The sequence below is a fragment of the Pelophylax lessonae genome (genome assembly GCF_965119305.1).
Source record: "Pelophylax lessonae genome assembly, chromosome: 4".
NCBI classification, from domain to species: domain Eukaryota; kingdom Metazoa; phylum Chordata; class Amphibia; order Anura; family Ranidae; genus Pelophylax; species Pelophylax lessonae.
Genome location: NC_138771.1, coordinates 261,158,177 through 261,185,687, shown reverse-complemented (window position 1 = coordinate 261,185,687; position 27,511 = coordinate 261,158,177). Strand labels below are relative to the sequence as shown.

At 46.2% G+C, this 27,511-nt stretch overlaps 1 protein-coding gene across 2 annotated transcripts in view; it reads right to left on the bottom strand.

Annotated features, from left to right (window-relative positions):
* The window catches only part of ZFC3H1 (zinc finger C3H1-type containing), a 198,484-nt gene that overhangs the window by 125,982 nt on the left and 44,991 nt on the right, over positions 1 to 27,511 (bottom strand). For both annotated transcript variants that reach the window (XM_082253106.1, XM_082253107.1), the window contains exons 6-9: positions 18,715 to 18,829; positions 17,805 to 17,902; positions 9,345 to 9,548; positions 2,122 to 2,283 (exon numbers count right to left, since the gene is read on the bottom strand). In XM_082253106.1, the coding sequence (XP_082109232.1) occupies positions 2,122 to 2,283; positions 9,345 to 9,548; positions 17,805 to 17,902; positions 18,715 to 18,829 (579 nt within the window). The remainder of the gene's footprint in view (positions 1 to 2,121; positions 2,284 to 9,344; positions 9,549 to 17,804; positions 17,903 to 18,714; positions 18,830 to 27,511) is intronic.

Genomic DNA, 27,511 nt, shown 5'->3' with positions numbered 1-27,511 from the left:
GATAATAGGCACCACTCAAAACAACCAGCCCTCCTCCCTTATCCGCAGGGCGGATCACAATGTCCTTCCTTCTAGTGATCTGATACCTCTCTTGATCCGTTGGGGGTCATTCGCCCTCTTCAGCTTGAGGGAATCTAGATCTCTACAGACCAAATTTTTAAACACGTCCAGATGTCGTCCAGATATCTACATTAGGGGGATTGAACACCGACTTATTCCCGTTTTGAGTGAGTCGCAGTGTTCAATGATACATTAGTTTGGACTGGATTAGATAAAAAATATTTTTTAATATTCACTGACCTGACAAATTTTTGGATGTTAATTTAAGTATTGAACACATGCTTGCATATCTGCCTGCATTTTGGCACTGTGACAGTGCCTTACTTGTGAGTGCAAAGTTTTATCTTTACTTCAATAAATGTCCTTAATATACTGAGAGCATTAGATCATTTCCCTATTTATTTTTCCGGATTGTCATATGTGAATCCCTGAGATCCTTTTGAAATCCTGGACACCTTGATCTTCCGGCTGTCTCCATTATTGCCGTTTAGTATTGTGACCCCTAGTGGTCGAATACTGGAGGTGAGAGGTTGTAATATCTGTGGTGGTGGAATCACGTTTGGAGTGGTGGTCTATCAATCTCCCCTTCTCACATGGGAAAACAGCTTTTAAGGACTTTATGAACTTTGCCCATTTATGTGCATTTTAAAACATTTTAATGTTTTAATGATTTTATGCACTATTTATATCTTAGCGCTGCACCTTATCTTCTATCTTACACAGATACAGCCTAATGCCCACACCTAAAACGGCGGCTGAAAACGGCGCCAAGTATTCAGGAGCCCAAGGGAATGAGGCCACCGTAGGAATCCCCTTCAGGGGACCCCCAATGACAAGGCAACAGCTTCAAACCCCCCCCCCCCCCCCCAGGCGTTAGATGCCGATATAGCACACCCAGTGGGAGCAGGGAGGGTAGGACCTGTTCTGACAGGCCAGGGGGATCTTTCAAAGAACACAGCCCTGTTATCCCCAGGAGTGTGCCCACATCACCCCCACAGACATCTGTCCCAGGGACACAGGGGACGTTGCATCACTCACCATACCATGGACCTTGGGGCTCTGCTCCGAGGCAGCTCGCCTCCCACCCTGCGTGGGGGTGCCTTCAACCAAGAGGGGTACGCTGCAACTTAGGCCGTTCCAGGTTGATGCGACCCGCCGAAGCATCTGTTCACAGGCTTTTCCCTATCCATCTGGGCTCTGTCGTGGCGAGGCCTGGGCGGACCACAACCTTCTTACGCTTGTTGCTCAGGCTCGGAGACCATAAGGATCTAGATTATCCAGTGCAAAAACCCAGCCCGGCTGTCGCTTGTAGTTCACCAGGAGGATCCCCCTGACACTAGCTAGCGATAGTGAGTAAAGAGAAATAAACAAACATTTTCAAAAGAAAATAAAAACTGAGACCAAAGTCCCAGCAGGGAAACCTAGGCCCTTCCTCACTAGGCAGCAAGAAACTGATTTTAGAGCACAGTGTGTCTGGGGTAATGTCGTGAGGGACAGCCCCTATAGGCGTGTTAGGTGAAAACTGTGAAAGCTTTTCACTGCCTAGGCTACTCCTGTAGATGGTGCATTACCCATTAGTGAAGCAGCATTGAGAACTGGGTCTGTCAGAGGAGGTAAGAGAAATGGCCTTTTTCTCCTCTCCACCTGCAGCATAAAGTGCAGCCTGCGTTTGTGTGCGCAAGTCTGAGACAGCCTCCTCAATTGGCCTCATGGGTAGCACAGCCCTGACTGGAGAGAATTTCAGGATTTCACATTATCAGCCTAAATCTACCAGCAGCTGCTGATGGAAGAAAAATCTTCCAAACCATAGGCAGCAGAATAACATGCAGTCTAAAAACTCCTACATCCCTCAAAGGACGAGAAATAAAAATGTGTTTTATAGCCCTGAGATTACAGCTTGACAGAAAATGTTAAGCCAGAAGAGAAGGCAACATTCATATCCAAGGCAGACAAAATTGGCAAATCATTAATGGGAAAACAATTTGTTAGGTTACATCTTATGTCCAATCACTATTGTTTATCAGGGTTTATGCCAATGCAGGAATCTCAGTGAAGAATTACCTTTATTACACGTCTTATAGGTCTCAGGACTCTAACAATCTGAGTATTATTCTTGCGATGAGTGGCAGAGTTCACACTGGCTGCTGTTAACATAATCCTTGGCACAGGCATTATATTGTTAACAATAGAAGGTGACGGAGGCTGATTGTTATTACTCGGCTTCTGGAAAACAAAGATTAACTATTATATACCATCTGTCTGATAAACACATGCGACAGTAATCATCTACTCATCTTATGCAAGACCTAACGTACAGCATGGGGTACCTTATTGTGTAGTAGAACTATGTATGCAACTTTGTATAGGTTGACCATATGGATCTCCTTGTCGACAGAGACCTATAAGGACTTGGAGTGCGATAATGTTATTTATTTTGTTTTAATGAAGTCCCATATGCATTTTTATATCTATACTATTTACTGAACACTATCTAATATGTATTGGGATTTGGTATTGAATTACTTATTGCCATTGTTTTTTCTAGGCATTAGTTCAACATATGCTTGATGTTGGTTCTAATTTTTAATTTCTTGTATGCTAAATGCAAATTTTGGGTCCTCTTGGGGGAGATACGCTGCGCACACCATCCTCCAATCCCAGTTGACGCCTTCTGAGGGGTAACGCGCCGTCACATCTTGCGGACCGCACTGCAGGCGGCCGCAATCCACGGCATCATAGAAGCGATTGTTTTCCGCATCATTGTAAGTGTTCAATCTATTTGAATAAAGTTTTTTTATTGGGGTAATGCACTATTGGCTCTCTCCCTTTTGTGGGAGTACCTCCTCCAGTGTTTGGGAAACCTCAGATGCAATATTTACTAGTCTCACCGCTGTGACATGTGGTGTATGGAAAGTGTCAGTCCCATTCATATCCATCCCGGGGGGTCCATTGTGGTCTCTGGATGAAAATGGTTTATGCCCATATATATTTATTTTTTGGTAAGAGGCCAATTCATATATTTCTTCACGTGGTGGCACTTGGTGTGAGGGTGAAAACTGGCTTGTGGACCTTTCCCAATAGCTGATGTAGTTTATATGCTGCTATATGCTGTAAAGCAGGAAGGAGCAACCTGCTACACTGCTGCAGTTACTCCTTTTTCATCATTTGGGGGTCAATGGAATTTCTGGACTTGTGTGTATAGGACAGCGTTTCTCAACTCCAGTCCTCAGCGCACACTAACAGGTCAGGTTTGCAAGAAAACAGGAATACATCCCAGGTGATATCATTTGCTGCTCAGTGATTGGAGTATTCTAGTCTGCATCTCCCCAAGGTAATACTTAAAATCTGGCCTGTTAGTGTGCCCTGACGACCAGAGTTGAGAAACACTGGTATAGGACATTCAGCAAGTTTGGAAGTTTCCAGTGAAGATTTTTGTGTCACTCATTACTTTGGACTTATTCACTATTTACTTATTTAATGCATGATGTCACTATTGTACTTCTTATGAATTGCACGTATTTCATATTTTCACACATCTATTCCAATGTGGCTTTTGTTGGCTGGTGTTTATGATTCATTGAGCGCACTCATTTATTATTTTATTGTTTAGTTATCCAACAGGTTGAAATCCAATTTGCTGCCATTTATGTTAGCGCACCCTTTCACTTTTACCCAATCATCTTATGCAATGGGCCCAAGAGAGCAGCTGTGTGACAGGCATTCCTTAAGAGTGACTGACTATGCCAACCCATTCTTCCTCACCACTACTTTCATAGAAGCCGTTACTACAGCTTCTATGAACTAAAAATTATCCTTGAATGGATGAAGGGTGCAGGACTGATTAGGTACACTTCACCCCCATTCACAGATAATGCATCATTCATAGAAGCTGAACAGCTTGTATGGATGGAGAAGCTGGATGGAAAGGGCAGGCATAGTTGGTCAGTGTGCTTGTTGCAGCCCCTTCGTTTTATTAACTACCCTGTAAAATGTGGATGGCAGGTGTGAGGTTTATTTTGGTGAAAGGAGGCCACAATAGCACAGGGGACACACCTCACTGGAGGCAAGTAATGCCCGTTGTGCTGATTTTTTTTTTTTTTTAGGTAACCTCAAATATTAAAATTTCATCTGTCAACTGAGCAAATACGTTTAGGAGACTGAATTTTACATGGATTACATAATTTTGTTAAAGTTGAACTCTTAGTATTAAATACACAGTTGAACTACACTTACAGTACACAAATTTTAAAATAATTTATTGCGTTAGTCTTGGACCCAGAAACAACTGCCAGAAAAACGGGATTTTAAACTTACCGTAAAATCCATTTCTCTGATGTTCACTGACAGGCACAGCTCTTGATTCTTCTTAACCACTGGGTCATACTGTTCCCCTACAGGAGGATGACACTAAGCAGGAAAAAGTTTGACTAAGGTTATGGGCAGTCCCAGTCAGTTTTGTTACAAGCAGTGTCATAAGAAAGCCAACTCCACAGAGGGGTGGGTGCTGTGCCTGTCAATGAACATCAGAGAAATGGAAGACAAAAATCCCATTTTCTCTTTCGTTTATTGATGGACACAGCTCCTGATTCTTCTTAACCATTCGTCCCAAAGCAGTGTTAAAACAGGAGGGGTGGGGAAAAAGCAGAAAAAAAAAAAATTCAAGGCCTACTATAGCCAACCAGGTAACAGAGCTCAACCATAAACAACTGGAGCTCACCTGAAAAACAATACACCCTCAAAGAGGACCAGGTCCTCTAAAAATCAGCCAGCAAAACCTTGTGGCCAAAAGAAGCATCCGCAGATGCCAACACAACTCTGTAAAAGTGTGCACAGACTACCAGGTGGTCGCCTTGCAAAACCTGAACCACCGTCTTTCTGATCCATCTGGAAATGATTGCAGAAGAAGCAAACAAAGCCTTGTGAAGTCCATCCGTGAGCGTAAATAGAGAGTCTGACTTCCTAAAAGACTCCGTAGCTGCCAGGTACACCCTAATTGCCCGGACCACATTCACACATGCAAGGCAATCAAGATGTTTAGGCCTGGGACACAGGGACGGCAACACAATGTTTTCTTTCAAATGACAGTCAGACCACCTTAGAAAGGAATGATGGACAGAGGCTAAGCACCACCTTATCCTTGTGAAGCACTTTAAGGTGAACAACAGGATAATGCCGCCAGTTCCGACACCCTGCATACAGATGTGATAGCCAAAGAAGGCCACCTCCTGGGGCAACTTAAGCAGGGAAACCTCCCGAATATTTCCAAAGAGAAGCTTCAGTAGAGCTGAAAACACCACATTAAGATTCCAGGGAGGCAACGGAGCCCGCACTGAAGGAACCAAATGTTGGACACCCTGAAGAAAAGGTACGCACCAGGGGGTGTATGGCCAAAGGTCATTGAAAAAAGACCGCCAAAACCAGATATCTGGCCCTTGATGGTACTCAAAGGCCAATTTTTTGTTCAACCCCCCCGTTGAAGGAAGATTAAGAACCAATCTACCGAGAAGGAGCGAGGATGAACCCTAAGAGACTCACACCACGCAATGTAAGACTTCCACGTACGATGGTGGATCTTCCCAGAGGCAGATTTCTAAGCTTTTAAAAGCGTAGGAATCACTGAGTCAAACAAACAAACCTCCAACCTTCAGCACCTGGCGTTTTAACAGCCAAGCCGTTAAATCCAGCGACTGTAAAGCAGGATAGAAGATTGGTTCTTGAGACAGCAGATTCTCCCTGAGAGAAAGTCCCCAAGGAGCATCGGCGTACCAGATCGGCATACCAAGACTGGCGAGAGGAGTCTAGAGCCACTAGAATGACCGGAATACCTTGCACCTGAATCCTGCACAGGAGTCATGGCAGACGTTTGAGAGGGCTGGAATAAAAGCAGTCATCCCACCTTAGAATGCTGGCTACTTACCGAGCCACCAGGAATCTTCTTGTGCCCCCTTGACGATTGACAGGCCACGGCCGAGGCACTGTCTGAATGAATTCGTACCGGACACCCCTGAAGAAGATTGTTTAATGAGCAAGACAGTTTGATCGCTCAGAGATCCAGTACACTAATCGGCAGTCTGGGCTCTGCCAGAGTCAAGACCTCCTGAGCACGTCTGTGCTGAGGACGCCTCCCCACCCAGACAGGCTGGCATCCTTGGAGACAACCGTCCAGAGGAAGTGCCAGAGAGCAAAGCAACCTCTAGAGACCGTGGATCCTTGACCCGTTTTACCAGAATCTCTTTAGCAAAGATCTTGTGTGAACTGTGCAAATAGACCGCCTTGAGGGTAGACACCATCAGGCCCAGCACGCACATGCGAGCCCAGAGGGATGATCATGTGCTAAAAAAAAGAAGCTGAATTGCCTCCTGCAATGTCTGGAGTTTTTCCTGAGGAAGAAACTCTGGCTGATGCAGAGTCCAGAGTCAGACCCAGATATGCCGTTTTTTGTAGACAGAACCAAAGCAGACTCCTGAATGTTCAGAAACCCACCAAACTCCCTCAGAGTTCGCAGAGCAATCTCCAGTAGTGCATCAGAGCAGTCGGAGACTCCGCTCGCAGAAGATCGTCAAGGTACCCTAATACCACGATCCCCCGCTGACTCAAAAAAATGCCAGCACTGGGGCCCACACTCCTGTGAAGACCCCAAGGTGCGGAGGTGAGACCAAAAGGTCAGCAACACAAACTGATAATGCTCCTCGTCCACGGCAAAATGGAAGGAGCGAGAAGAAATCCCCCTGATGTAGGGACGCCACTACCAAGTGAATGGACTCCATGCGGAACTTCTGTACTCTCACAAAAGCAGCTTAGCCCCTTGAGGTCCAGAATTGGATGTACCTTGCATTCCTTCCTGGGGACTGTAAAGAGGTTTAAGTAAAAAAAAAAAAAAATGAAGTCTGAACCGGAAAAACCACCCATGAAATAAGTTTTGCACTGCCCCAAATAGACCCCGTAAGTGATCTCGGGACAAGTGCAGGTTGGAAGGGAAAAAACCTTTCCGGAAGACCAGACCAAACTCGATCTCGTAGCCTGACCAAATAATATTGTGGACCCGCTTGACCTGTACCAGGGAGGTCCATGGATCCAGAAACCAGCGAAGACTCTGATGCGGCATTAGGCACAGCCTCCATTTTTAAAGTTCCACGCACTGACACAAACAGTGCATCAACCAGCGCCTATTTAAGTGTGGCTAGAGGATCAGAGGAATCATCCTCACTATCTGAGCATTCAGGGTCAGTGGACGCAGACTCAGTAATGTCGCTATATACTGAGCTCACCCTGAAAACGTAACAATCAGGGGTGCCGCCGACTGCGATCCCACAAAGGGGACGCTGGTCAAGGGTCCACAAATGGACCACCTATTGGACCAATAATAACAAGGGTGTCGCCCTCCGAGCCCTCCATAGAGGGCATAATATGACATAGCCCCCTTAAAAGGGGGCCCCCACCGTTTACGCAGAGGCAGGGTACCCTCGCTAAAACAAGGCAGGTGCCCCACACAATGGCGGCAAGACTCATTAAAAATGAAGCGCCCCCCACACCACCACCCAGTCCAAGGAAGTGCCAAGCTGACCATATGACCCAGCAGGCCGCAGGCTGCAGCCTAAATTTTTTGTGGGGGCCCAGCCGCAAATGCACGGATCCTCAGCCCAGCAGATGCACAAAGGAAGAGTGGGGTCTTCAGCTACATTCACTGGGGCTGCCCCCGACTTGGCCTGGCCGCAAGGAGGTGAGCTTCAGCAGAGCCGACCACACAGGGGCAGCGTAGGGGAAGGTGAATGCCCAAACGGGAGGCAGTGGTTTCAGCCATCCACACAGGGGCCGCCTCACATAGGTTCTGAGTAGGCTGCAAAGCAGAGACCTTAATTTTTGCACAGACCCGGCCGCATGAGGAGCATACCCGCGGATGTTAAAAACATCCACTCCCCCAGCCCAACAGCTGCTGCAGGGAGCCCAGAGGATATCCCTGCCCTAGTCACCAACCCCCGGGATGGCAGGGAACCCAGCCCAACCCCCTGTTGCACCCTGTCAGCAGCAACTCCAACCAGCCCCCCTTAAGAGCATGTGGCAAAGCCAGCTCATCACCTCACCTGAAGGGGATGGGGGGGGGGGGGCCGAAAGACCCATAGTGACCAAAGTTTTAGAAGTGCTGGGGGGACGGGAGGGGAACCCAGAAGTCCGACCATCCCAGAGAGAAGCCCAAGTCCACCCCAAAACCCTAGATGGGTAGTGGGGGGACAGCTACTTACCACACCAGGAACAGGGTGGGCACAGCTCTGGACACGACCGAGCTCCATCGTAATGTGGGTGCTGTCGGCCAGAAGGAAACCCTGCGACTACAATTAAGACCACCACTGATGGGGCATTAATCTGTTCCCTTTTGTAATCATGTTGATGCTTTTGTCTAACAGCAAAAAGCAAAGCAATAAAGCTACCCCCTCCAAGTCTAAATTATACAGTGCAGAAGGCTATCTGCAAAGGAAAGAAAAACAAAAAAACGTTACTTTAAAGCAGAGCTCCACCCAAAAGGGGAAGCTCCACTTGTTGGCACCCCCCCTCCCCCTCCACTGCCACATTTGGCACTTTTTGGGGGGGGGAGCGTATGCGCAGTAGGAAACAGACTGTGATCCGCAAGGCTTCACTTCCTGGTTCCCCTAATGAAGATGCTGGCACCTGCACCCACAACCGATGGACGATTTGGCTAGGGTGCCAACATTGCGGGATGCCTGGGCAGGCAAGTGTCCTCATGTTACAAGTCAACAGCTAAATTATTTTTACCGTTTCTGAAAGTCCTGTTTTATGTAATACTGCAGCTGTGCAATGATCAATTTACCACTGGGACAAGCTGCTTATTCTGCCCAATGCAGAATACATCTTCAGTCTTGTTCTCGTGGCGGCTAGTAACTTGCTCACAGCTAAACAGAATGCAAAAATATAACCAAACCATGTTGCTGGATGCAGGATTCATTTTAGGCCAAGATACATTTTTTCTTTTCTGGTTTTCATACAATATCTTGAAAGTTGCATTCTTGGATATCAGTAGAACAGGATTCCAAATAAAAATGCATAATTGTAGCATATACCAGTGACCATATATACCATTTTAGGTTAGATTTTGCAGTAACATAACCAGGGGATTCAATAATAGCCAACTAATAATGATGCCAAGACATAGAACGTATAATAAAAATGCTCTAGCTTTGAAGGGGATAGTGTTTTCTAACAGTTTTAGGATCGGTCAGTTCTGTTCAACAGTTCAGGGATTGGGCAAAACTCTTTCAAACCAATCCTACCTCTGGTCTGAAAGACCTCTTGTTGGCCAAAGATTTTAAAAGTTCTTCACGAAGCAGCATTTCCTCTTCTTCCTCTTCATCTGCAAAAGGAGGTTTAGGAGGTTGCTCTGGCTCTTCTGGTGGAAGTGGTGGAGGCGGGACGGATATTTCTGAACAAGCTCCAGAGAATACAGAGCCATACATTGAGACATCACTGAGATGTTGCTGAAAGCGCACAAAAAAAATAAAAAACAAAAACATTATTTGTATTAACAGGTTAATGAAGCACACTCAATCTGCTGCTAACACAAAATTACTGGGGGACATTACCAAAGATGCAGTAGTTTTATACCGGTTCATAAGCTAATGCGTGTGCACTTAAAGCTGTAGTAAACCGAAAAAAAAAAAAAAAAAGAAGAATTGGGCCACAGCAGAATTATCTGCTAGTATGCACTGCTGAACATGAAAATCTTACCCTAAAACAAAGCCCCCCAGCAGCGTACTGTCAAACACGGCTGAGGCTTCCATCTTCACCCAATCCTCTTCCTAGGTCTGCGGGCTTCGGCCGTTTAAATGGCCGAGTCGTGATGTCACTCCCACATATGAGCACGGGATTCACGGCTGAGGCACGGAGCTCTGAATGGACAATGCTGCATGGACTGGTGACATCACCTACTGCTACTAAGTAAACATCTAACAAACGGTGCAAGCTTAGGAAATATTTACTGTACCTGCAGGTAAGTCTCATTGTAGGAGGGGGGGGGGGGGGGACTACTCAAGTGGCTTTACTACCAATTTAAGTCACAAATGATAGATACCACAAGTCACAGCCATGGCAGTGAGGTGGCTTTATAATTGTGATTGGATGCAGCTGGCTTTAGAAAACATTACAACACCAAATTTGCAAGTACAACATTTTTCTGTCACAAACGTAAGAAATGCTCCAGAGCAGCAATTAAAACGCTAAAAAAATGTAGATTAGTGTTATTTGGAAGCAAAAAATTGCATGACTGGGACAATTGTAGTCACAAAGCTGCTCACACTGCAGTTTGTCCATCAGCCAGTGACTGAACTCTTTCTAGACAAAGAATCCGGTGCAAAAGTATTTATAGCTTTGTCAGTCTGTGTACAAATTGAAGCCAGCCATAAACGATTTGAATCTCGGCCCGTTCAGGGGCATCTGTGGGCAGGCTGATTGTACCAACCAATCCATCGATTGACTTGGGTACAACCAGCATGTGAGATTTCTAGGATGTGAATATTGACAGTGGCTATAGCTGCTAGCAAAAATTCTGTTCTATGATGGGAGAACACAATAGCTCTGGGGATACAATGGTTACAGGAAAGAAAAATTGCATTATTTATGGTTTGCCTTAGTTTCCTGTACTTTTTGCAGACATTAGCAGCTACATTAAAGTACTCTTAAAACTAACCAGAGGATGAGCTATGTCCAGGAAGACTGTGCAAATCTTGGGGGAAGATTGTGCACAGATTGACAGGTAAACTGCAGCATCAGCAGCCCTGTACATAAAAGGAATTTTAACACACACACACACACACATATATATATATATATTCCATATCTTGGAGTAGGACACAGGCTGTATATTCATAGACCCTGGGTTACAGCCTGGCCCATTCAAGAGACTGGGAAAATTTGAGGACACGTGACCTGGGTATCCCTCCCTATAACCCTACCCCACTTGGTGAGGATACAGTTACGTAGCAAGCGATGCAAGGGAGGGTGCACTGTAATCCAAGATATGGAAGTTACATGTCAAAATTCCATTTATCTTAAATCATATTAGAGGACACAGGCTGAAAATTCATAGACTTTGGATCCCCAAGAGCAATGAATGAAAAAGGGTGGGCAAAAACGAGGCAAACAGAACCTGTGACCAGTGTTAATTTTTGCAGCCAATTTCAATTTTAGTTTTAATCATAGTCTTGACTAAAATGCCATTTTAGTTTTAGTTCTATTTTGGTCAAATAAAATCTCCCGTACATTTTAGTCAACTACGAATGGGTTTAGGTAAATTGTAATGCATTATTTAAACAGTTCTCTAGAAATTTCAAATTGTATACTCCTGGAGTAAAAGCGTAAGAATATGTTGTTTGTGGTATTAAGGTTTGAACATTCACTACAGAAACCGATTAAGACCCCATTCAGACTAGCGCGACTTGTCAGGCGACTTGTCAGCCTGACAAGTCGCGGTCGGTTGCTCGCCATTGAGTAGTACAGGACCCGTTCTAATAGGAGCGACACAAGTCGCTCTGACTTAGAAAAGGGTCCTGTACTACTTTGGGGCGACCTGGGAGCGACTTGCATAGACCTCCATTATGTGAAGTCCCTGCAAGTCGCGCCGAAGTCTCATCGCCTCAGTGTGAACCGGCTCTTAGCAGTTGTGATATACAAAGTCTTTATAAATAAAACCAAGTTTCATAAACAAAAATATTTATTTTTGACAAACAGAAGTTCAACTTTAAAATACAAAAACACAAAAAACTGTAAACTATTGGCTGTAAAGTCATTGAACATATTACCAACATTAATATTAAGGAAAAATATAAGAAAGCCCTTTTTCTTAATTTTTTTTCTCTTTCAGCAGGTTAGTAGATACCCCTTACTTATGCAATACATGTTTAAACTTTAATGTGCTATTACAGGCTATGGATGGAAATGTGTTGCCGATTTAACAATGGCCAACAGAGCAGTGTTAATTTTGATATCATTTTTCTATTTAGCTTGTCAGTCTTTTCACTAAAATGCCATTTGAGTTTTAGTTGTATTTAAAACACCACAACAAAAGTCAGATCCAACGTCAAAGTGCCGCCTGCTAGAACATTGTAAAAGTATAAACAGAGGACCTGGTGGCAGCCTTATAACGCTGTACAACAGGGGCTTGATGTTGAAATGCCAACAATTGCCCACAGAGGAGGATAATGGGATTTTTGTCTTACCGTAAAATTTATTGCTCCGATGTTCATTGACAGACACACCTCTTCATCATTTTGACCGTAGGTTATACTGCCCCCTAAAGGAGTAGGACACTAGGCAGAGAAAAAGCTTGAACAGGCCTATGGGGCAGTCCCTGAGGGTAAACTCCCACTTCCTGCTATAGGTATTCAGTTTTGTAACAAGCAGTGTCAGAAAGAAAAAACCCAGCTCCATAGAGAGGTGGGTGCTGTGTCCACCAAACATCAGAGAAATGAATTTTACGGTAGCAAAAAAAAATCCCATTTTCTTTTTCGTTGATTGTCAGACACAGCTCTTCATCTTCATGACAGTAGGGACATCCCAAATCAGTGTCAAACATGAGGGGTAGAACAGCAGAAAAAAAAAAAAACTTCCCCCAGGCTAAACAACATAACCAACCAGGTAACTTGGAGCTCAGCTGGAAAGGAAAAAAAAAAAAAAAACCCTCAAAGACGACAAGTCCTCTAAACAGCAGCCTGCAAAACTTTGCGCCCAAAAGAAGCATCCCCAGATGCCAACACATCCACTTTATAAAACTTTGTGAATGTGTGTACAGACGACCAGGTAGCCACCTGCAAACCTTCATCACTGATGCCGGATGACGAAAGGCCCAGGAGCCACTAAGTGCCCGAGTAGAGTGCGCCTTGACAGAGAAATGAGGAACCTGACCCTCAATAGACTAAGGCCGAACCACAGTCTGCCTAATCCATCTGGAAATGGTCGCAGCAGAAGCAGCCTACCCCTTGAGAGGTCCATCTGTGAGGACAAATAGTGAGTGATTTCCTAAGACTCCGTAGCTGCCAGATACACCCTTATTGCCCAAACCACATCCAGGGAGTGCAAGGCAACTTCCTTAGGATGCTTAGGCCTGGACAAAAAAGGGAGGGCAACACAATGGCTTCAGGTCAGATAAAAGTCAAGAGACGTCCTTTAGAAGGCACAACAAATGTAGAACCACCTTATCCCTGTGAACCACTAGGTAAGGTGAACGTCAAGACAACGGCGCCAGTTCAGACACCCTGCGCGCCCAAGTAATGGCCACCAAAAGGGGCCACCATCTGAGACAACGTAACCAGGAGAATCTCCTGAATATTTTCAAAGGGAGGCTTTTATAGAACGGACAACACCAAATTGAGGTTCCACGGCAGCAATGGAAACCCTACTGGAGAAACCAAGTGTCCCAAGCTCTGAAGAAAAGTATGCACCAAGGTGTGTGTGGCCAATGGGAGTTGAAAGAAAACTGTCAAGGCAGAGAACTGGCTTTTTATGGTACTCAAGGCCAGGCGCTGCACACAACACATCGGAGGAAAGCCAAGATCTCAGCCACCAAAAAGTAACGAGGGTTAACACGGAGGGATTCACACCACACAATGGAAACCTTCCACGTACAATATTAAATCTTCCTAGAAGTAGATTTTAACAGCTTAGGAATAACTGAGTCAGACAACCCTCTGTCCTTCAGCACCTGACTTTCAACAGGACAGCACCTGACTTTCAACCTGGCCCTTGGGACAGCAGATCTTACCTAAGAGGGAGTCTCCAAGGAGCATTGGCGACCAGCCGTACCAGATCGGTGTATCAAGACCAGCAAAGTCACTAGAATGACCGGAATCCCTTCTGCCTCGATCCTGTGTAGTTGTCTCGACAGAAGCTGGAGAGGAGGAAAGGCATAAAGCAGACGATACTGACACCAAGGAGCCACCAAAGCATCTGTAGCGACAATTAGAGGATCCCAAGACAGTGCCACAAATCTCTGAACCTTCCTGTTGAAGCGAGAGGCAAACCGATCCACCTCTGGAGTACCCCACCAAAGACACAACTGATGAAACCCCTCCGGATGAAGAGACCATTCTCTTTGGTTTAACGCCTGTCGACTGGGATAGTCCACTTGCCAATTCACCATCCCTGGATTGTGCACAGCAGAGAGGACTGGAACGCATTGTCCTGCCCATCTTAGAAAGCCAGTTACTTCACTAGCCGCCAGGACACATCTTGTGCCCCCTTGGTGATTGACATAGGCCACAGCTGTGGTAATGTCCGGTTAAATCCGCATCAGACACCTCTGGAGACGACTTGTCCAATGATCCAAAGTCTAATCACTCGGCGCTCCAGTACATTGATCGGTAGTCTTGACTCTTCCCGAGACCAGACCCCCTGAGCACAATCTGTGCCGAGGTTGCCTCCCCACCTGGACAGGTGCATGCAAGTACGAAGAGAGGACTGTCTGCTGGTCATCAAAAGCCGAAATTGCCTCCTGCAACTTTTCAAGTTTCTCCCAAGGAAGAAACACTCTGGCTGAGGATAAATCCAGAGTCAGACCCAGATAGACGGATGGAACCAGGGCAGACTTCTGAAGATTCAGAATTTAACCAAACTCCCTAAGCGTTTGCAGAGTAATCTCCAAGTTGTCAAATAAGGCGGACAAAGACTTGTAAAAGCAGATCGTCCAGGTACTCCAGTACCGCGATTCCCCGTTGAAACAGTAATGCTAGAACCGGGGCCAACACTTTCATGAAGACCCGAGGAGCAAAAGCAAGACCAAAAGGATAACGCCACAAATTGAGAATGCTCCTCGCTCACGGCAAAGCGGAGGAAACGCTGATGGGCAACACATATTGGGTTGGGTAGGCATTCTTGAGGTCGATGGAGGCGAGCAAATCCTTGATGTAGGGACGCCACCATCTCCAGTATCAGGAGCACCTTGCCCTCCTTCCTGGGAACTGTAAACAGGTTTGAGTAAAAACCTTGAAAACGTTATGACTTGGAGCCAGAACAATCACCCTTTGAAGTAACAAATCTTGCACCGCCCAAAGAGATCCTTGAAGCAATCTGGGGATAACTGGATTTTTGCCATACTGGAAAATCCTTTTCTCTCAGGTTCACTGACTGACGCAGATCAATGTCTTCTTAGACCCTTGGGCTTATGCTGCTCTCTCTTCAGGAGTAGGACTAGGCGGAAACAATTTTGGCCACGCCCCTGAGGCAGTCCAAGGGGTATACCATCACTTCCTGTGATAGCACTTCAGTTTGTAACAAGCAGTGTCAGAAGAATACATAACTCAACCCAAGAGAGGGGCAGGTGCTGTTTCCATCAGTGAACCTCGAAGAAAAGGATTTTACGGTATGACAAAAATCCAGTTTTCTCTTTCATTCACTGAGACACGGCAGGTGTCCAAAAGGAAGAGTGGGGGGCTTCAACTACACACACTGTGGCCCTACCTACCCGACTCGGCCGCAAGCTGCGGCCTAAATATTTTAAAGGCGCCCAGCCAGCAGGACGCGAGCTCTAGCAGAGCCGACCACCCAGGGGCAGCGAAGGGGAAGGCGGATGCCCAAACAGGAGGCAGTGGCTTCAGCCACCCTCACAGGGGCCGCCTCACATAGTTTTTAGCGAGTAGACCGCAAAGCCGCGGCCTGAATTTTTGACCCGATCCGGCCGCCTGAGGCGCATAACGGTGGATGTTAAAACATCCGCTCCCCCTGCCCAACAACCGCTACAGGGAGCCCAGAGGACATTCCTGCCCTAGTCACCAATCCCCAGGATGGCAGGGAACCCTGCTCAAACTCCCCGCCTCTCCCCCTTTCAACCGGTCGGCAGGAACTTCAACCAGCCCCGCGTAAGAGAATGTGGCAACAGCCAGCTCATAAACCTCACCCAGGAAGGGGGGGTGTGGGGGGCCCAAAGACACACAGTGACCAAAATTTTAGAGGGGCTGGGGGGAGGGGGGGCACCGATCCGGACAGAACGACACTGCTCCATCGTAATGTGGGTGCGGACAGCCAGGAGGAAACGTTGCAACTCAGGCCGAAGCCAGTTCATATGCGCCCTCGCGAGAGGTTTATCTCGCAGGCCTGCCCCCGTCCAGTGGGGCTATGTCGTGGCCGACCTAGCGCAGAGCTGCGGTCTGCACGCGCTCGCTGGCCAGACTGATGGGACCCTAAAAGGAACTTATGATCCAGTTCGTCGCCCAGTCCAGCACTTGATTGTAGCTCTCAGAAACAAAATAATAAAAAAAGAGAAAAATAATCCATGTAAAACGAAAAATTTGACAGAACCAGAGATCCCAGCAACTAGGTCCTTACTCCTGACTAGGCAGAAAAAAAACTGAATACCTATAGCAGGAAGTTGGCATATACTCCTAGGGACTGCCCCATAGGAGAGTTCAAGCTTTTTCTCTGCCTAGTGTTCTACTCCTGTAGGGGCAGTATCATCTACTGTCAAGAAGATGAAGAGCTGTGTCTGTCAATGAATGAAAGAGAAAGTTCTTTAGCGTGCAAGTTCTGGTGATGACCCGTCTTATACATCTAGCAATAGTAGATTTGGAAACAGGACACCCCTTGCCTGAGGGGGAGGACCTAAGAGTAGGGTGAATAGGAAGTCTGTCTTTCTGATACTAGCCTTTGCTCCGAGGTAGACTGATGGCTGTAAGCCCATGCAGTGGAGAGCAATCTCCTTTGGAACAGAGCTCAAATAGGGAACGACTAGGTCTGAATTGAGCTGAAGACTAACGCCACCTTAGGAAGAATGGAAGGGTAATACTACCTTGTCCTTAGGGAGAAGGCTGCTAGCTAATAAGAGTGCTGATTGGCTACCCCTCTGGCCAATCAGTACACGCCCCCCACTGACTATTACACGAAACGACGTACAGGTAAGTCGATTCACCTAATAGAGCTGACCTGTTGCAGTAAAAGTGCGGCGGCTGGTCAGCAAGTGGTTAAAATAACTGTATGTAGTTAATATATTTACAGATAGCATCCAGTACGTTAGATTTTGTTATTACGTATGCATGTATTTATATTTTCTTCAGATCTACCTGCAGACCAAGATGTTCAGTAAAAGTAGAACAACCTTACAGACATTGATAATAGGGATGCACCGATCCGATATTAGGATCAGATATCGGCCTCGATACTGGCAAAATAGCTGGATCTGGGATCGGTACAATTAACAGATCCACGGGCCGATCCGGTTTAGTCGCAGCAGAACCTACGTCATTCATCACCTTTACGTGTGTGTCGGACATGGAGCGCGCCAAAGAGTAGGCTGTGTGGAGATATTACATGCTTGCCACACCAACTAGTTTGATGGCTGTTTGCAATGTCTGCAAAGTAAATGTTTCGAGGGGAGGTGGTATACAGCAAAGTTCAATACGGTTACTGTTTGATTACTACTGTATGTTCAAGCATAAAACTGTTTTTTTTTTCTTGTGGCTACAGTTTATTCTATTTAATTTTGAGTTTGACTTTGATTACATAATATTTTAGATTTTGAATGCACAATTGTTATAGCAAAACAATAGTACCGGATCGGTATCGACAGATACGCAAAGTTAGGCATCGTTATCAGGACTGGAAAAGTTGGATCGGTGCACCCCTAATTGATAATTTGTACTTTTATGCATTTTCAAGAAAAAAAAAAATCTTTACGCCAAAACCCAAATGCACAGCCAAATACTTTAAAAAGCTACTGGCAAGACCAACTCGTACACTAGTATGGCACTTACCCATATATCTGAAGGATATTGATCTGTTACACATAACGCAGAGGGTAGATGTCCCACAGAGCTACAAGCAGAATAATGTAATCTTGTTGGCGAGGCCCCTAAAATAAAAATAAAATTTAGTTTGTTTGTTTTTTTTTTTAAAGAAAAACCTAGAAAAAGTAAAAGTAAAAAACACCCCAAGGAGATTTGAGTGTTACAGACTAGCCCAACTAAAGCTCAACACTTCATCATGACTACAGTCCTAGAATAATTTGCTTTACTTTTTAGTTGCAAAGTCTAGAGCCAACGGGGCAGTAGATATAAATAGGTTTTATTTTTCTATAGCAGAAATAAGTTGTTACAAGGCATTTACCAAATATAGCAGTATTCGTAAAAACAGGCTTTGCACTAGGTTTTGAAGATAAATATTAGATGTTAAAGCCGAACGCCAGGTTTTTTTTTTTCTCCATTTTGATTAGTTTGATAAGCTGGACTTACTGCTTACTGCCTGCTGAAACAAAATGCAGTCAGGCTAAGAGCTGACCAAGGTGGAGGGGAAGGGGGGGGGGGGGGGAGGTCCATCTCCACCTCAATCAGAGAAACCCGAATTCATTAAGCTACAATAAGTTACGCCAAAAAATACCCTTATTGTACATAGAGTGTTGCGTAGCACGTCCAGTCTCTGTACCATGCTTCTGGGACCCCTGCTCTAAGTGTATCGTAATGGTCAGCTGTGATCAAACCTGGCATTACAGGATAGTCAAAAGTTGGTAGCTCTGGAATGTTGTCAACTAAGTAAAGTGCAAAAACTGCAATCAGTGCTGGTAGTCTGGAGCATCAGGGGTGAACAGGTCGCTTTATACTGTATGTCCCATATCCTGGAGGACGCAAAAACATCAGCATTTCCTAGGTATCAAAGAAGAAGATTTACCTGGAGAGTTTGTTTCACTGTCTGTATCCATTGCAACCTCTTCATAGTTGTCATACTGGTAAACACATCCAGAGTTCTCCAGCTTGTCCAATAGTTTCTGATCTGCATCGAAAGACTAAAAGAAAAAAAAAATTTTTTTCAAAAAAATCGACTTCGCTTTAAATTCCATATCTTGGCGTACAGAATAGAGTAGTAGTAGTGACCAACGGTTATATGCCGCTACCTTCAGGTTATTTGGACACTGGCAAAACCTGGAAAGCTAGCGTTATTACCCGATAACTCCTTTTCCAGGAATATGAGAGAACGAGAGAGAGAGAGAGAGAGAGAGAGAACACGAGAGAGAGAGAGAGAACACGAGAGAGAGAGAGAGAGAACACGAGAGAGAGAGAGAGAGAACACGAGAGAGAGAGAGAGAACACGAGAGAGAGAGAGAGAACACGAGAGAGAGAGAGAGAGAGAACACGAGAGAGAGAGAGAGAGAGAACACGAGAGAGAGAACACGAGAGAGAGAACACGAGAACGAGAGAGAGAGAGAACACGAGAGAGAACACGAGAGAGAGAGAGAGAGAGAGAGAGAGAGAAAACGAGAGAACGAGAGAGAGAGAGAGAGAGAACGAGAGAGAGAGAAAACGAGAGAGAGAGAGAGAAAACGAGAGAGAGAGAGAGAAAACGAGAGAACGGGAGAGAGAGAAAACGAGAGAACGGGAGAGAGAGAAAACGAGAGAACGGGAGAGAGAGAAAACGAGAGAACGGGAGAGAGAGAAAACGAGAGAACGGGAGAGAGAGAAAACGAGAGAACGGGAGAGAGAGAAAACGAGAGAACGGGAGAGAGAGAAAACGAGAGAACGGGAGAGAGAGAAAACGAGAGAACGGGAGAGAGTGAAAACGAGAGAACGGGAGAGAGTGAAAACGAGAGAACGGGAGAGAGTGAAAACGAGAGAACGGGAGAGAGTGAAAACGAGAGAACGGGAGAGGGGGAGAGAGAACGGGAGAGGGGGAGAGAGAACGAGAGAGGGGGAGAGAGAACGAGAGAGGGGGAGAGAGAACGAGAGAGGGGGAGAGAGAACGAGAGAGGGGGAGAGAGAACGAGAGAGGGGGAGAGAGAACGAGAGAGGGGGAGAGAGAACGAGAGAGGGGGAGAGAGAACGAGAGAGGGGGAGAGAGAACGAGAGAGGGGGAGAGAGAACGAGAGAGGGGGAGAGAGAACGAGAGAGGGGGAGAGAGAACGAGAGAGGGGGAGAGAGAACGAGAGAGGGGGAGAGAGAACGAGAGAGGGGGAGAGAGAACGAGAGAGGGGGAGAGAGAACGAGAGAGGGGGAGAGAGAACGAGAGAGGGGGAGAGAGAACGAGAGAGGGGGAGAGAGAACGAGAGAGGGAGAGAGAGAACGAGAGAGGGAGAGAGAGAACGAGAGAGGGAGAGAGAGAACGAGAGAGGGAGAGAGAACAAGAGAGAACAAGAGAGAACGAGAGGGAGAGGGAGGAGAGAGAGGCTCTACCACCTGCAGGAGTTACAAGCACACACAAGTTTAAAAAAGCTGACCTTCAGTTGTACAAAGATTGCCTTGCTGTCAAATACCAACGTTCTGATACGTACTTCCATTAGCAAGGGTGAGGGGTCTACAGTCCTGGAGGATTCCTGGAAAAGTAGTCATCAGGTATTCACTCTAGCTTTCCCCAGTCATCCTCCAGGATGGTCAAATGAGACTCCAAAGATTCGTACCTAGGGTGGGACTACAGCCTGCAGGACCCTGACCAAAAATCAGATCTTGGGCGGAGACCAAATCGATCCTGTAGTGCTTCACAAAAGGTGGAATCACTGGACCAGTTGGCTGCTCGGCAGCTTTGCTCAATGGAGGCCCCAGCTTTCTCTGCCCAGGAAGTAGCAATTGAGCGTGTTGAGTGCGCTTTCGGGTTTGGCGGGCTGGCTTGTTTTTGGGTGCCATAAGCTGTTTTTATTGCTGTTCTGAGCCATCTACTTATGGAATTTTTTGGTTGCCGATTTCCCTTTGCGAATGCCGCCAAACAATAAGAAAAGGTTTGGGGCTTTCCTAAACTGTTTAGTTGCGTCCAGATAATGGAGGACGCATCTAACATCCAAAGTTGCGAACACTTCCTCTCCTTGGTTGGATGGATTTGGATGGTAAGATGACCTCTTGTGACCGGTGGAATGCTGAGGCAACTTTGGGGAGAAACAGCGGATCTGTTAAAAAGGACTAGTTTGTCTGGAAAGACTGAAAAAAGGTTCCTTTATAGAGAGGGCCTGAATTCGCCAACTCGTTACTTAATGCTTTCAGTAGGTCATTTCCTTAAGATGGACTTGAAGAATCATTTGACCAGAACATTCTCTGTAAACTGTATCAAAAAAAAAAACCTGAAAGTGCCGCGGCATGTACTTTGAGTGTGCTTATTGCTAGGCCAGATTCTGCTCCTTCGAGAAGTGGAGGACCATGCCCACATCTTGCAAATCTCGGGTTTTTTGGGCAGTGTCACAGCTCAGATTCAAATCCACTTGAAACTGAATATGAGAGATGGCGCTCAATTTGCATATAAATGGTAATAAACCCCAGTATAGACTTAGGTGAATAGTCTCATGAACACTTTATTATATTGATCCAACGGTAAAGCATACTATGGATGAAACAAGATCAGTCCTACCGCCCCTTGTAGCCTCTGGACATTCACACCGATGGTATTGAAATCCTATAGGGAACCGGTGGCTACTGTTAGAAACTGGCTGTCAGATAGGGTCGCAGGCAGGAGGGCTCAATCGGTCTGATGTGCGGCCGCTTCCTCAGATCGGAGCCTCTGTGTCACACTCCCTCGGCGCCCGATGTGAACCTCGGGAGTCGCACTTTGATGACGTCACTGCGTGGGACCGAGGATCCGCAGACAGCCGGCTACAGGATTACCAGGATGTCAAGAGCCAGTCCCCCGTCCTTCTTGACATCCTGGTAATCCTGTAGCCGGCTGTCTGCGGATCCTCGGTCCCACGCAGTGACGTCATCAAAGTGCGACTCCCGAGGTTCACATCGGGCGCCGAGGGAGTGTGACACAGAGGCTCCGATCTGAGGAAGCGGCCGCACATCAGACCGATTGAGCCCTCCTGCCTGCGACCCTATCTGACAGCCAGTTTCTAACAGTAGCCACCGGTTCCCTATAGGATGTCAATACCATCGGTGTGAATGTCCAGAGGCTACAAGGGGCGGTAGGACTGATCTTGTTTCACCCATAGTATGCTTTACCGTTGGATCAATATAATAAAGTGTTCATGAGACTATTCACCTAAGTCTATACTGGGGTTTATTACCATTTATATGCAAACTGAGCGCCATCTCTCATATTCAGTTTCAAGTACATTTTCTATGCTGTCTTGCATCAGGGATTGGGCGAACAGTGTTGCTATCCCCATACATTATTAACACATTAACTTTGTTCATGTGTCTTTGTGTATCCTCTGTGAAGGGACATTCCAGGACTTTCTAATTTTGGAGTAGCGCCAGAACTTTTTGGTAAAAGTTACAGATTCAAATCCAGCCTCCTGTGAACTCTGAAACTTTGGCCACTCCTTTGAACTTCCTATTTAACCACTTGCCTACAGGGTACTTTTACCCCCTTCCTGCCCAGGCCAATTTTCAGCGCTCTCACATTGTGAATGACAATTGCGCGGTCATGCTACACTGTACCCATATGAAATTTTTTATCATTTTTTTTCCACACAAATAGAGCTTTCTTTTGGTGGTATTTAATCACCTCTGGGTTTTTTATTTCTTTTCTTACAAAAAAAAGAAAAGACGACAAAAATATTGAAAAAAAAAAAAAAGTTCTTATTTTCTGTGAGTAAATTTTGAAAATAAATACATTTTTCTCCTTCTCTGATGTGCGCTGATGAGGCGGCACTGATAGGCTGCACTGATGAGGAGGTACTAATATGCGCACTGATAGGTGGCACTGCTGGGCACTGACGGGCGGCACTAATGGACACTGACGGGAGACACTGATAGGCAGCACCATCAGTGCCCACACTCAGTGCCCATAGTGCTGCAGGTCAGTGCCCATCAGTGCCTAAATGAGCAGGCACTGACTGGCAGCACTATGGGCACTGATTGTGGGCAATGATAGGGGACACTGATAGCGGGCACTGTGGGCACTGATAGCATTTTATTTACCTCTTGTGTAATCAGGACACTGGTGATCAGTGCCCTGATTACATTTCTCTGTGTCTGATCGGCTCTCCTCTTCCTCACACTGCAGTCTCTGTGTGAGGAAGAGAGCTGGCAATGAGAGATCTCATATGTTTACATTTGAGATCATCTCTCATTGGATGTTCCGATCACGTGTTAAATGGCCGCTGTGATTGGCCATTCACCACGATCTGCGATTGGCTGTGTCCAAGGGACAGGGCAGACACAGATTTTCCCCGATGCGCGCTCGCGGGAGCGCGCGGGGAGCCCGTTACTGGGAGGCCGTATAAAGACGGCCTCCCGGAAATTAGAGCCCGCGCTGTAGCCGTCTTTCGGCAGGTGGTTAAGCCTGATCTGGGAGCTTCCTGATGCCAGATTATTGTTCCAGGACTACGACACTGCCTGCTGCCATTTTGCTCTTCACTGCTTGTGTACCGATCTTCTGCTACGACTACTCTTCTGCTTGCTCCCTCACTCTGGCTCATGTCTTGTGTACCAGACCCTGCTTGTCGACCACGGTTGTGCTGCTGCTTTCTGCGACTGGACTGAGCCTGAGCCAGTAAGTGACAGGCAGCATGTTTGCTGAATACTTTTTCCAGATTTTCCAGTGTTTTTCTTGTAATTAGTTTTCAGCTTTGTAAGAGCATCTCTACTACCTTAGCAGAGAGGCCTTTTTTCAGCAAGATACGCCGTTCAAGATCCATGTTATCAACTTCAAAGTCTGAAATTGCGAAAGCTATGCTCTGGACTGCAGTAGGAGGTTGTCCTGGCTCAGTAAGGTCCAAGGATCTTCTTCTGCCATCTTTTTTAGTGCCGTAAACCAGGACCTTTTCTGCCAAAAGGGTGCTAGTAGGATCACCCTCGCCTTCCCTGTACAAATATTTCTGATTGTCCTAGGGAAAGGCGTACCCCAGATTGAACCTCCACGGGAACCCCAGGGTCTACCCCCAGTGAGTTTGCCTCCCTTAGGGAGAAATACTTTGTCACCTTCCTGTGGTTTGCCGAGGCAAAGAGATAGACTTCCGGAAGGCCCTTTGAGACAAGGATTGAAAAAGATTCTTTGGTTTAGTACCCATTCTGCTGGGTCCAGCTGTTTCCGGCTCTAGAGGTCCGCTAGGTTATTGTGTGTACCCTTGATGTGTACCGCCATCAGCGATAGTAAGTAAACCTCTGCCCATGAGAGAGAAGTACATGTGCTGTTTATAAGGAGTCTTGATCTAGTAAACCCTTGTCGGTTGATGTATGTCACTGTAGTGACATTGGCCGACAGAATCCATATGTGCTTCCCTTCTTCTGCCTCCTGGAACGCATACAACGCTTTCAGTACCGCATAGTTACCTTAAAGCGGAGTTCCACCCATTTATAATAGGTTGGAATACATAGATCTATGTAATCCCCTTTAAAACGGCTTTTACCAATGGAAACTTTTTTTTTGCTAGTAAATACCTTAATTTCTGCTTTATTCCTCCTCTCCTCACTTCCGGGTCCGATTGGCGATGATGTCATTCGGCGATTCGCAGTGTCTGCTGGGATGTATTCTATGCCAGAAATCTCGCAGTAGCTGAGCTGTACTGAGCCGTGCCTGCCCCGCCTCCACCCCGCCTCCTCTCATTGGGTTGTATTGTATGAATGTATTAAGGCCGTTCTCTGCCCCGCCTCCGCCCCACCTCCTCTCATTGAGTTGTATTGTATGAATGTATTAAGGCCGTTCTCTGCCCCGCCTCCGCCCCGCCTCCTCTCATTGAGTTGTATTGTATGAATGTATTAAGGCCATTCTCTGCCCCGCCTCCGCCCCGCATCGGGGCGGAGGCGGGGCAGAGAACGGCCTTAATACATAGCATACAATACAACTTAATGAGAGGAGGCGGGGCGGAGGCGGGGCAGAGAACAGCCTTAATACATTGCATACAATACAACTCAATGAGAGGAGGCGGGGCGGAGGTGGGGCAGGCACGGCTCAGTACAGCTCAGCTACTGCGAGATTTCTGGAATAGAATACATCCCAGCAGAAACTGCGAATCGCCGAATGATGTCATCGCCGATCGGACCCGGAAGTGAGGAGAGGAGGAATAAAGCAGAAATTAAGGTATTTACTAGCAAAAAAAAAAGTTTCCATTGGTAAAAGCTGTTTTAAAAGGGGATTACATAAATCTAAAGTTCCAAAAATGGGTAGAACTCCACTTTAAGTTGGAGGATACTTCTGACATTTCCGGTTCCCAGTTTCCTTGTTTGACCTGTTGTCCTTTGTGAACCCCCCATCCAGACGCACTCGTGTCTGTGGTAACTCGGACTTAAGTTGGCGGGAGCCATAGTTTGCCTTCCTTCAGGGTGTCTTTCTATCCACCACATTAAAGACTTCCTGATGACTGTGGGAATAGGAATCATTACCTCCAATGAATCCACGTTTCCGTAAAGCCCTCATGTGCAGCTGGTCCCATTGTACTGCCGGGATTGAGGCAGACATGAGGCCCAAAAGGGACATAATGGCTCTCCTTGTCCCTTGTTTTGTGGTTCTTAATTGATCTGTCATGTGGTTTAGTTTGACTAATTGTCCTCTGAAAGTAGGATCTTTTGGGCCATCGTGTCGATAATCTAACCCAGAAATGTAGCTTTGAGGGGGAATTCAGTTTGATTTCACGGAATTGATTTGCCACCCCAGCTGGGTGAGAAAGTGTTCAGTCGCTTGTAACCCTGCGAGGGCTTCCTCTCGGGACATGCCGTATATTAGGAAGCCATCCAGATATGGCATTATCTGGACCACCCTTAATCGGAGCTCTTGATCTTGGTAAATATACGCGGGGCTGAGGAAATGAGCTTGATATTGAAAATGTTGCATTTTCTTCCCTTCTTGGATTGCGAATCTCAAACTTTTGGTGACTGAAGGCTGCTTCTGGGAGTAATGTCCTTACTGAAAAAGTTGTCTCCACTTTGAAATTCCTGTAAAGTATTGACTTGGATTCTTCAAATCTCCATTATCCCCTTCTCCTTTAGCAATTTCCTGATTACTGTTTTCATGGGTATGTTTTCTCTTGAGAAGGTTGGAACCATTGTGGTTCTTTATTTGGTTGGACACTCCGATATGAATTCTATTTTGTATCTTGGGCTATTATCTGCAGGATAAAATGGTTTGAGTAGAACGCTCGCCATTGAGGGAGGGAATTAAGTAACCTCCCTCCCACTGCACACGTCATTGCGGTTTGTTGGAGGATGTTAAACTTGGGAATAAAACGTTAGATTTACCCCTGTCTTTATTGAAGACCCATCTTAGTTGAGTCTGCGACTTCTCATTTCTGGGTTCTGCCGACGGAGAAAAAAAAAAAAAAAAAAAAACCCCTTTCCTTTTGTTTCGGTTTCTTGAAGGGAAAAACCTTGGTTTTACCCGCCGACCTCTAACACTTTCTGGAGTTTGGATCCAAATAAACTGCCGTCGAAAGGGATATTGTACAATTTATTCTTGAGTAGTCTTCCTCCCAAGTCTTTAGCCATAGGGACCTTCTAGCCACATTGATTAGGCCCGTGGTACGTGCTGAGAATCTTACTGCTTCTGCCCAAAGCATCGGCCATGTATGCCACTCCCCTTTCTATTAGTAGAAGGGAATCCAAAGCCTCCTCCTTCCCTGGCATTTTGTCCAGGTGCCCCCTGAGCTGCTCCAGCCAAAACAATACGTTTCTGGCCACACTAGTTAGCCCCATGTTGGGCTAAAACCCGACAGCCCCTTTGTCATATGCTCTACATAGGAGTGACCTCCATTTGTTTTGTGTATCAGGTCCTTTAGCTGGCCCATGTGTACGAATTAGAGATCAAATTTTTTTGATACCTTAGCCAGGGATGCGTCCAGTCTTGGGAATTTCGTGAGAACGCTTTGTAGCTCCTCAAATGGGAATCTCCGCTTCAGAGCCTTTGGAAAAAACTGTTTTCTGGGTTCCTCCATTTTTGTCCATTATCCCTTTGATAGACTGACGGATTGGAAACAATCTGCATTTTTCTTCTTGAAGTCCTCTATATAGTCTGTCCGTGACAGAGTCCACGAGTTGATATTCTTGGATTTCTTCCGTTATATAAATTGCTTTTAAGAGCTCTTCCGTTTCTTCTGCCGGGAAAATATGTTTTGAAATTTTCTATGATTCGATCAAGCCTGATTCGGCGTCAGAGTTGCCCTGTTAAAGGAATTCTCCCTCTTCTTCCGGGGAACTGGGTTTTGGATGGGGCAAAGCTTTCTAGGTCTTTTGGTTTTGAGATGAGGTGGATGGCCAGTCCTCCCCTTTCATCTTGCCAATGGCTATTTGCAGAGATCCAAGCATGGACATCATCTATTTTTTAAAGTCGAGAAGTTTTTCGCCAGGGGCTTAGTCTCTTCCTTAAGTATTTTGAGAGCGAGCAAGAGAGACCCTGGTTCCCGCCCCATTACCATTTGACCTTCTGGTAAGGGGCCTTGGTCCTTCACCATTGAGCCGCCTGGAGGGGCAGGAGCATGCCTGTACCTGCTGCCACCATTGCTGTCTGGGCGCCTAAATGTGATATGTGGGTCTTTGAACACGCCCCCCCAGTCTGTTTGGGACAGTTGCGCTGCTTGCGACCGCATTTGCCCACACAAAAGATGGCCGCACATTCACTT